The sequence below is a fragment of the Parasteatoda tepidariorum genome, chromosome 2, assembly GCF_982258835.1.
Source record: "Parasteatoda tepidariorum strain Cologne lab strain chromosome 2, Ptep-v5.0, whole genome shotgun sequence".
NCBI classification, from domain to species: domain Eukaryota; kingdom Metazoa; phylum Arthropoda; class Arachnida; order Araneae; family Theridiidae; genus Parasteatoda; species Parasteatoda tepidariorum.
The window spans coordinates 78,889,271-78,901,237 of record NC_141756.1 but is presented as its reverse complement, the minus strand read 5'-3'; the positions used below and the strand labels follow the sequence as shown (position 1 = coordinate 78,901,237).

The 11,967-nt window shown below is 32.4% G+C and overlaps 1 protein-coding gene across 1 annotated transcript in view; it reads right to left on the bottom strand.

Moving 5' to 3' along the window:
• Positions 1-420: 420 nt before the first annotated feature.
• LOC107436422 (salivary peroxidase/catechol oxidase) overlaps positions 421-11,967 on the bottom strand; it is a 39,845-nt gene continuing 28,298 nt past the window's right edge. The window contains exons 11-14 of the mRNA XM_016048138.5: positions 7,955-8,157; positions 6,215-6,390; positions 5,378-5,474; positions 421-546 (exon numbers count right to left, since the gene is read on the bottom strand). Of these exons, the coding sequence (XP_015903624.3) occupies positions 474-546; positions 5,378-5,474; positions 6,215-6,390; positions 7,955-8,157 (549 nt within the window). The 3' untranslated portion in view covers positions 421-473. The remainder of the gene's footprint in view (positions 547-5,377; positions 5,475-6,214; positions 6,391-7,954; positions 8,158-11,967) is intronic.

Below are 11,967 nucleotides of genomic sequence, written 5' to 3'. Positions count from 1 at the left end.
CATTAGTCCACACTACACATTAACCTTAGAGGAATCCCTTTATGTCTCACGGTATTCATGGGGGTTTTCAGATCCCCATATGCGCACATTATGGCGATTAACAATGCCAGAAACATAAAAGGATGCTTGCCGTTACCTGGCGTGAAATTGACTATCAACTTGATATTCTCCGTGCGACGAAGAGGGCACACGTGGCAGTTCATTGACAAGGATCATGAAACTTTTTGAGTCTATCTAACCATATATATTATTAATTTTAATCTATCTTTATTATTTTATGAGTTAATAAACATCAAAATGGGTCCGGGACTTTATAAACACCCTGTATATAGAAAGAAATAACTTAAACTTCTTTCTGGGTATAAAATAAAGGAATAAAGATGACACAAAAAATGACAAGTGATATAATTCAATTCAATATTTTCGTAATAAAAATAATTTATTTGATACACGTATATACAGACAGCGAATACTTAAAGCCAAAGATTTAGATCAAGATCTGTGTCCCTTGTGATGAAATTACAGTGAAGCTTGGGATTTGAAGCACTGTAGAAGAAAATTTCAGTAAAATATCATTAAGAAAGCATGCATGGTTAAAAAAAAAATTCGTATTGTTGCAAATGAAATGTACGTTCAGTAAACATCTAAGTATATACTAGTTGTAATAGTAGTAATAATATCTAAGTATATACTATTTGTAATTGTAATAATGTTTAACTATATACTATTTGTTATAGTGTTAATAATACCTAAGTATGTAATATTTATATTAGTAGTAATAATATCTAAGTATACACTATTTGTAATATTAATATGACTTACCAATTTAAAGGATACTATCCTCGGCTGCGCTATTACTATGCATCTTTATACTGGGTGTAAAAAAAGTTTGGAAATTGTCAAATAGCTCGAAAAAAATATTTTGGATTTGAAAAAGAGAAAATAGTCACATTTAATAGGCTTTAAAAACTATCTGATGACACCAAATTTGATCTCTCTCCCCCAACGCCTGGACGTGTGAGGGGGAGAAACTTTGAAATTTTAAATATGACATCCTATTTTTTTTATTACAGATTTGGATTCTCCAGAAAAAATTACCTTATGTGAGTTGTAAGTTTATGCATTTTGCTTCACAGATGGCGCTGTAATTGAGAAAATTAACTTTAAAATCTGTTTAAATTGGTGGTATTTTGAGACCCATCAGATTGAGAAAAATTAAATTAAAAATGTTTCAGCACTTTTTCGAAGGAAAAAAATCGTTACAATTTTTTGAGCCTGTCTATTTTTATCTTCCTAATCCAATGAGTCTCGAGACTTTCCATTATAAACAGCTTGTACTCTTATTTGAAACAGTGTGTAATTTAATTTTCTCGGTTACAGCGCCATCTGTGAAGCAAAATGCATACATTTTATAACTCAGATGGGGTTACTTTTTTCTGAAGAATCCGAATCTGCCATTAAAAAAGTAGGGCTTCATATTTCAAAGTTGCTCCTCGCTTCGTCTCTAGGGGTTGGGGGTAAAAGATCGAGTTTGGCATCATTGGATAGTTGTTAGAAACTATTAAAAGTGACTATTTTCACTTCTTCGATCCGATGTATATTTCTCGAGATACTTGACTGTTTCCAAACTTTTTTTACATCCTGTATATATTATCTAAAGATATCTAACACTTTCACGCAGCATCTCACACGTTCAAGTATGTTCACAGACACATTTGCTGCGGTACACGCAATCTCTACAGAACTTACGCATGATATACGTACGGGATGCATTATGCCAGTGTTTCTCAAACTTATGACTTTTGAGTACCCTTTCTAAATTTTCCGTAACTCTGTGCACCACTAATAAAAAAAATGAATGTATTTTTTACTATAAAAAATTCGCACAAAAGTTAAAAATTAAAACTGGCTGTTGACACCACTAATTATTAACTGCTAACTCTGCAAAAAATAGCCAAAAGCAAAATACGTAATCGTAAATTTTCATGGCCAGCTTTGTTTTTAAATATAAATTTTTGAAACTTTCGCTTGTTGCAAGATATTTCGCATAAGAACGAGTACCCCCGCTAAACTGTTCCCATACCCCTGGGGGTACGCGTACGACACTTTGGGAAACACTGCATTACGCGATAGTGCAAAATTTTTAGATCATTTAATAAATGTATCCTTACGTAGGTACTGACGTCAAGTAGTTACTGGAAATAAGTGTACTTAGTAGTATCGGTATTCAATAAACTATGCAATAAATTCCTTTCAAGTTAACTAAGTTTTAAGTTAACTAAGTATTAATTTTAAGTTTACTAAGCATTCGTCAGATCTCAGATTAATACGAGTTTTACAAAAAAACGGGGCATCACCATAACATTTAAACAATTTCAAAGACTGCAAGTGTTAGCTTTTATCGCTTATCTATATTTAATGAGAATTTGCGAGTTTCCGAGCTACATTACTTTGCATACGATAAAGAGAAACGAATAATAAGCATGATTTTAATTCGCACATCTAATGGGTCGAATGATTTGACTTTTGATTAGTGAATGATTAGCGTAATATGACGAGTAGCATGATGACAGAGTAATGCTGATTTAATTTTATTTAATAATGTAAATGACGATAAAAGTAATATAATGTTCATTTTACTAACTTAGCAAATTACCCTGCTCGATTTATAAAATTCTAATCTAAATATACTTTTTAACAAAAATGAAAATAAACTGATTTAAAATAAGTTGAGCATCGAAATATTTAATTAAGTAAAGAGAAAAAAAATGGTTTATCAAACAGTAGGCAATGGTACTTCGACTGAAAATCGAAGAAAGGTAAAAGTAAAATTCAACTGTTTAATAAAGCGTTAAAACTGCAAAACTTACCGGTGAATTACAATCTGTCTCATTTTTTTATCTAGAGCTTTGGGGAAAACGTTCTTTCCTCTAAAATTCGAAGCCACTCTTTTATGTTTCGGATGGCCACACAGTTTTTTTTTTTTTTTTTTTTTTTTTTTTTGTCGTATGCCTGTTTAGGCAGTGGGGTGCGATTGTTTCTGTTTTTCAGTGGCGCCATCTATGGCCAGGAATTCGACTTCTGCCACGCCATTCACACAACCCATTTATAGGGCGGGTCGCATTCACACACAAAGGAGAAGAAACATCCATGCCTTGCCCGGTATTCGAACCCAGGACCTTTTTTGATGCAAAGACAGTTCCCTGTCCCCTACACAGCCGGTCGGCGGCTACACAGTTAAAGTGGTGAATAGGTAAAGTAAAAGGGCTCTACAAGATAAGACCGTGTAAAAGACTACGGAGTTAGGGCCGTTGTGTAGTAAGAGATACGTGGAAAAAGTTATGTTATTAACAAAAGTAGTAGATTGTAAAGTGATATAGTATGCATATCGGGTATTAATGCTAAAGAAAAGAAAAAAACGCTTAATACGCGCATTTGTTTGCGTGATATTTTTTACTTCGTGAAACCGCAAAACGATATTATAATTAATTTAATTACGATTAAATTAACTGTAAATAAGAATGTTAAAAATTATTAAACGATTTTTCCAATCACATACGCAACATTAGATCTAGAAAATATAAGTTCCATGCTATTTATATGACGACGATGATCCTTTAAGGGTAAGAACTGAAAAATTTATTTTTACAGTCACACCCCGCTATAGCGAACACGGTTTGTAGTGAACTCCCGGATATAGTGAACGAAATGTTCGGTCTCGTGCCTTGCTATACAAGTATAATGTTATTTTTTGTGGATATAGTGAACTTTTTTCTGTCTTCGACAGATTTTTTTTTTCATTTTTTTTTTATAATAATTTTGAAATTTCTACTTCAAAATAAATACAGATATTAAAATTTCGGTCCCTTGAAGGTTCACTATAGCTGGATTTGACTGTATTAAATTTTGATATTTAATTTACTAATACTATGCATTCCTCCTAGATTTAAAATAAAACTCACATGTCTTTACATCAGCCGAAATTGGCTAAAATTCAGTAGTTAAGAGAAATCAGTTGGTGTGCTAAAGGCGCTTCCAAAAAATAGATAAATAAATAAATAAAATTAGCATTATAAAATTTATAGTTTTAATACCGTTTACAGAGACACCTGGGTGAATAACAGAAGAGTTAATGTTTCGATAAAAACCGTAATCGTTATAGAAAAACAGTGATAACGTTATAGAGCATAAATTTTGCTAGAATAGACACCTTTTGGATATCAATTCCCCGCTGAGGGAAAAAAGAATAAAAAGTTTGATCAAAACTACTAGAATTTGGTAAAATTTTTGTTCCTGGTTCTATAGACGCACTAAGAATTTCGGTAACATTTACCGAAGAACTTTGGTAGTGAATTTCATAAAATTAACAATTAAATTGGATTTTAAAATATGCGATAAAATTTGGTAAATGTAGAAAAATTTATGAAAACAATTGGAAAAGAATTATTTATTTGGTTAAATTTGCTTTTCAGTTGTGTATTTTTTTACTAAATGTGTGGTAATAAGAAGTATAATTTTGAAAACCGAAACTTCCAGTCTGTTACCATTTAAACAGAAAAAAATTAAATGAAAAGTATATTTTTTTATTACCAGAATTATGACTTTTTCTTAACAGAAATGTCATTACCATATATCTCTAATTTCTAATAAGTACCCAGTACGGTAATTTTACCAGGATTTTTTCTGCGTGTACGTAGAGGCGACTTTAAATTCACCTTTGCTTAATATTCTATTTTCAAGCTTTTCTTAAGAACATCGAAAATAAAGGTACCCTGTAATAAGTAGTTTTTTTTCCTCCTTTTTTTTTGAAAAAAAATTTTTTTTTGTGGTATCACAATGTAGGAAATACAATGAGCGTGTTACGCGTTTCTTTTAATTTCGACTTAGCATTGATGGCTACAATGTGCCTAATTTGTACTAAATCACTCTACAATCTGCTACTTTCGTTAATTACTTTTTCCAAATATCTCTTTCCATTTACTAGATAAAAGTGCTAACTCAGCATTTTTTTTTAAAAATTTTATAAGTATATATGTAATAACTATTATAAAATATTATTATAACTATAATTAATTAATAAAAAAACATTAGTAAATTTTCACTAAAATATAAATATTTTTATTTTTGAATTAAAAATACCACAGTTTCTTTTCGTATGGAATATAGCTTGAGCTTTGTGGGAAGTACTTTTGCACCGTTGAGGGTTAATAAATTAATAATAAAAATTATTGATAAAAAATTGGTGTTAATTTTTAATTTTTATTACCCTCTTACATCACTTCGTTGGCATACGGTTTAAAAAAAAGGGGGTTTTGTATTCCAAAATAAAAATTAAAAAAAGGAAACGTGTTGAGTTTAAAATTAAAATGCCACTTACCTCACTGCTATAAATGCATTTGGCTGAATATATTGTATGTCAGAATTCCTACACAATAGTGATGCCAGTGTTGTCTTTTGTATCGAGAGGATTTGTTCTGTAAATACATTTCTAATATCAAATTTCAGGATAATGAAAATCTAAAAAGTTCCACCCCTCTACGAGTTTAGGAGGGGGGGAAAAGGAAGCTATTGTCTTAAACTGGATGCAAAATGTATATACAAAACCTTACGAACTCATTTTCTAACCGATTCTAAGTTACGGAATTCAGAAATAGGATTACAGGATAATAAATTATGCTTTTTCTGGCACTGACTAATTGTTTGTCCTTTTAAATGTTGCTGTGGTTTTCTTTTTAAAGGAGACTTCATACTGTCTACGTCTACTTCCATCAAAATGGGGGGGGGATTCGGAAACAAATATATTTTTGATTTTTTTTTTTTTTAATCCATTAACTCAACTGCGGTCTTCTTTTTTTATTTTTAATACAGTTATCCAAAATCTTTTAAGCAATAGATTTGTTCTTTATTAAAGGAATGTACTCCTTCCTTTCGTAAGAGTTCCTAAAAATGCACTTCGAAAGTGGATGAAACTGGTATAAACTGAGCTATCGAAACAATTAGTCTCCAAATCTCAAGATTCTCGAAAGCTATTTGGGCCATTACAGTGAAATTTTACTTAAGAAGTGCGTTTCCTTTAACGAAACGAATAGTGTTCACGTTTCTCAAGTTCACAATTTTTATTTTTTTAAATTTTGCAGTATTAAAATTAATAACCATAGGAAACATTTCATCAAATCTTGAGCATAATGTTGAATATAATAATTATTTGAATTACCTTTCGTAAAAGCACCCGGATGATCCAAATTCTCGTACCAGAACCTGTCTCCGAATTTCAAATTTTTAAACTGATTGGAAACAATGCAGGTATAGGTGGGACCTAAAATACCACCGTTCACTGGAAATTCAGACACTCCTGCTACATATAAATCTATTTCATCTACAGCACCAGGACTAGAAACGAAACATAATATTAAATACATTCAGAAGATAAATTTCGTAACGTCAACAAAGTAAATGGAAAATAATTATGCCGAACACTGAAAAAAAATTATTCTTGAATTCAAAGTAAAGAATTCAGGAATTAAAAGGAAAATATTTTTGACGCGAACTACTGTACTATAATTTCACTATTAAAGCTGTTTCATTGTCCATTCATAACCAAAGTTGTCATAGTAACGTAACCTATAATGCTTTTAAAATCAAAGTTCGAAATTGGATACCTCCAAGCGACGTCACGCTTGGGTAAATTATGGCAGCATTTGCTTGAACAAGTCAAAATTCTTGATTGTTCCATCAAATCATTTTGATGGTTTATGTTGGTTTCAGTGCGATTAATGATGGTCCAACAGCATTTGATGGTCACTATCATCAAACATTTTCCATTATGCATTCATGGTTTTTGATATGCCAGCTAACTTCCATCATTCCATGATGGAAAATGTTTACTTAATGTATGTGTAATATGTGGTTAACCATCAAGAGAAGTTTTATTCTCATGGACCAACAATCCATGATGGTTCCAACTATATGTTTCCATAATGGTTTAATGGGAATTTTTGCTGGTTCTTAAGAATATACCATCAAAATAATTTGGTTTTTTTATGTTGGCTCATCATAAATCAGTCCGAATTCTTTCATAGGGATAACGGTTCCAGCATTTTATTTCTAAGAAACTATAATGAAACTATACTATGATATATAATTTCTGAGGGTTTAATATGCACAAACCATCAAAACAAGTTGCTATTCTTATGTTGGACCATCATAAATCAGTCCGAATTCCTACATTGGGATGATGGTTACTTATGTTAGTTACCATCAGAAATATGATGGTTCATGATAGAATTATTGACGGTTACCATCAAGATTATCTTGGTCTATCAATGGAAAACCATCAAAAATTTTGACTTAGGTATGCCACGATTCAGCAGCCAATCAGTTTCGACACAGACTAGACGCGTGACGTCACTACTAGGTATCTAATTAAATTACATCCGAAAATTGAATCGATACGATGATGAACCAAGTCTAATAGCTGTAGCATTTACACGCTATGCACAACAATGGTACAATCATTGTGGTTTCAGCTGTCTTCTTTTTTCTTCTCAGATTACAGATACCCAATTTTAAATAAAAACTATGAGTAAAGTATACAAATTGAAATCGAGAAGGAAAAAACTAAAACAAATGGTTCTATTAGAAGAACTCTAATAAACGTAAACGATCCAACCTTATGTTCTTAAATGGTTTTTAATCAGGTTGATCTTGCAATAATTGTTGCTTACAAGATACATGCATATTAAATTCTATTTTCTCATGTATGCTAAATTTTTGTTTTATTTCTTTTTGTCACTATGATTCTTACCCTACCTTTTTTGCCATTCTCGTACCAATATTACTTATTTTGTTTTATAGCTTTCATCGCTATAAATTTTATCTTATAATTGAACCTTATTTTATATCGTTTGTCAACAAAATTATTGTCTTATATTTTTGACAATAACTTTCGTCTTACCCGTAAACAGTAGCAAATCTGTCTATCAAGTAATCAGGAATAATGCCTCTCAAATCTGGATAATCACGAATTTTCGGTAGACCGCATGCCTCACGCCACTTGTTGTAGGGTGGTAAACCATGGTCTCTACCCCGCTGAATGTTAAGAGAAAATAAGTCTAGCCCTGGCCCATTGGCAGTGTCAGAAAATAGATGATTAGTAACCTACAAAGTCAAATAAAATATTTAAATTAGTACTCCAGTCAATGATGGGAAATAATGTTTAAAAAGCAACCCTGCACGCTATCGCTCTACGACCTTGTTGAAGCCGGTATGAATGTAGAAATAGTAGCGCCACCTACATTAATTAGAAAAAAGTTACTTCCTTGTTGGATATCATTGCGTCTAGAGATAGACCAATGCGCTGTTGTCAATAAACGCATAATTAATAATTAATCCGCTATTCATTAATTTTGTTGTTGTTTATCTAAAATTAGATCAACATTATTTTCATGAGCTCGTAATACGAACCACGCAAACCCGCAAACGCAATCAAATACAAAATATTAACATGGTGAAGTCGAGCCGGAGCATGGCTCGTGAAGATAGTGTTGCGCATTAAACAATAACCAACGCCTTCCATTGGATTACTAACGAATGATATGGTAATATATTCTAAATTTATCCCGAAGAAGGGGTAAGTAGACTTTATAGTTATTTTGAACTATTTTAGACATTAAACATGGCAAAAGAATTAGAACTCCAAAAATTGAAAACAAAGCTGTCTTCTGTACGAAGATCAGTAACTGGTTATTTGAAAAAAATAGAAGGTAATTTATCTGTAGAAGAAACTAATTTTGATGAATTGTCGGAAAACTTAGAGCTATTAAAAGTAAAAGAAACTGAGTTTAAAACGATAAACTCTGCAGTTGAAAATCTTATTGAAGATGAAACTGAATTGAACAACGAACTAGATAAGGCAAACGAGTACGAAGAAAAAATTATTGTATGGAAATTTCGCGGTGAGAAAAAACTAAAAGAGCAACCGAGAAATGAGTCAGTTTTTTCTGCTCCAAACTTCGAGAGAAACGCGAGTGCAACTATAAAACTTCCGAAACTCTCCTTACCCTTTTTTAGCGGTAATATTACCGAATGGCTAACCTTTAAAGATTTATTTAAAGCCACCGTAACAAAAAATGAATCGTTATCAAACGCGCAAAAGCTTCAGTATTTAAAGACATCTTTAAAAGGTGATGCCTCGCGAATGGTTCAATCTATCGCAATTTCAGATAATAATTTTGAAATAGCTTGGAATTTGTTAGACGAAAGGTATTCAAATACGAGAGAACAAACTTTCGCTCATATTAAACGCTTTTTAAATCTTCCGAATATTCATAATGAATCCGCTACATCTTTATTGAGCTTGGTTGATAATGTAAATGAAATTATTCGTTCATTAGAAACTTTAGGCCAAAAAGTGGATACTTTTAGTGACACTTTAATGTTGTATTTAATATTGCAAAAGTTAGATAGTTCCACTAAATTATGGTGGGAGCGCCAATTAAATAATACTGAAATACCCAAACTCAAAGATTTAATAGAATTTTTGAAAAGCTATGCTAGAACTCTTCAAAACAGCAAAAGTTCGTCCAGTAAATTTCAAAAACCTATTAATGCTAAAGTGAATTCTTTTGTTTCACTTTCTATATGTGTATATTGTAAAGATAATCATTATATTTCAAAGTGTTCGAAATTTTGTAATTTACCAGTTCAGCAAAAGATTGATTTCGTTAAAAATAATAATCTTTGTTATAACTGTTTATCAGGAATTCACACTATAAAAAAATGTAAATCTTCAAACACCTGTTTTAAGTGTAATCGCAGACATCACAGCTCTTTGCATAGAAATGAGAAACCGAAACCCTTTTTTCCCTCTTTAAGTGCCCCTGAATTTATACCCAGAGCAGATGTACAGAATTCAACGACGCCATCAGCCGCGCCTATTAATGAAGTTTCGTCTATAGTTTGTGCGAATTATTCGAATAGTGAGCAATTGGGCGATAACATAAATCAAAGGAATTCTTCAGTTCTTTTATGCACAGCTATAGTCAAGGTTATAAATTCTCAAAACGAATCCATTAATTGTCGAATCCTCTTAGACTCGGGATCTGAGAAAAACTTTATTACTCGCGAATGTGTCAGCAAGTTAAAATTAAAAATAAATCCCGCTCAAATTTCTATTTCTTGTTTAGGCACTTGTAATACTTCGAGTAATGGGCAAGTAGATTTATTATTTTCGCCTCATTTTAATGATAATTTAAGATTCTCAACATCCGCATATGTTATTGATAAAATTTGCGGGAAAATACCAAATTCTTCCATTCCAATTGATTTATCTAAAAAATATCAAGATCTCGTACTAGCTGACCCATATTTTTGGAAATCAGGAGATATTGATATTCTATGCGGTGTTAATGTATTCTTTACATTAATAAACGGAGAAGTAATAAAACGCGATGAAAATCTCCCTTTCGCAGTATGCTCTAAACTAGGTTGGATAATTTCCGGAGCAACTACTTTTGAATGCACTAAAACCGAACAAATTTCAGTCAATAATTTCAATATAAGTACCGATGAATTAGTTAAAACATTCTGGGAATTAGAACAAATTCCTTCAGCACAACCGCTCACAAGGGAAGAAAGCCTTTGTGAAACACATTTTGTGGAAAATGTCACACGCAATAAAGAAGGCAGGTATTCCGTCAGACTCCCGTTTAAACCCAATAAGGGAATTTTGGGAAATTCAAAAGCCTCCGCGTTCAAATTGCTTTTTAGTCTTGAAAGAAGACTTTTAAAAACTCCAGATATTTATTTTCAATACAAGAAATTTATGGCAGAATACCTCTCTCTTGGGCACATGGAGGAAGCTAATAATCTAAATTTAGACAACAAAAATGAGAGCTATTTTATCCCGCATCATCACGTAATTAATGATTCTAGTCCAACCACAAAATTGAGGGTTGTTTTTAATGCCAGCGCAAAAACTACATCCGGGTTATCACTGAATGAAACGCTAATGAATGGTCCTAAAGTACAAGACGATCTTTTCGCTATTCTTCTAAGGTTTAGATGTTACAATATCGCGATAACATGTGATTTGCAAAAAATGTATCGGCAAATAGAGATTCATAGTGAAGATCGCGATTTTCAAAAAATTCTATGGAGAGATGATCCCATGAAACCAGTTAGGGAATATCGCTTGTGTACCGTAACATATGGTACCGCGCCGGCCAGTTATTTGGCAACGCGAGTTTTAAAACAATTAGTCATCGATGAAGGATTGGGCTTTCCTAAGGCAGCTAATTTAGTCTTACATAATTTTTATATAGATGACGGCTTGTTTGGAGCAGAAAGTGCTGACGAAGCCGTTGCATTAATAAATGAACTTAGTGAGCTATTGAGAAAAGGAAAATTCGAGCTTCACAAATGGTGTACCAATAGTTCTTCTGTTTTGGAATTTTTAAGTCCACCTAAAAATATTGACAATGCACCATGTAGGACTGCTGACTCTAAATTTATTAAGGTGCTAGGGTTGAGATGGGACCCAACACATGATGATTTTACCTACAACATTTCCTTTTGTGAGGAGTTTAAGGATGAAATTCCTACAAAAAGGTCCATCCTATCCTGTGTGTCAAAAATCTTTGATCCACTAGGATGGTTATCCCCTATGATCATAACTGCGAAAATTCTAATTCAGGAATTATGGAAGCATCAGTTGGCTTGGGATGATCCAGTACCCCAGGATATTAAGGAGCAGTGGAATAAATATCGAGAAGATATTTCCCAAGTTACGTTAACTGTACCTAGAAAAGTTCTTCTGTACTCCCCATCAGGAATAGAACTTTATTGTTTCTGTGATGCGTCGGAAAAGGCGTACGCTGCAGTTATATACTTGAAATCAACTACCTTAACCACTACACAGGTTAGTGTACTTACATCCAAAACACGCGTCGCACCCTTGAAAACTATATC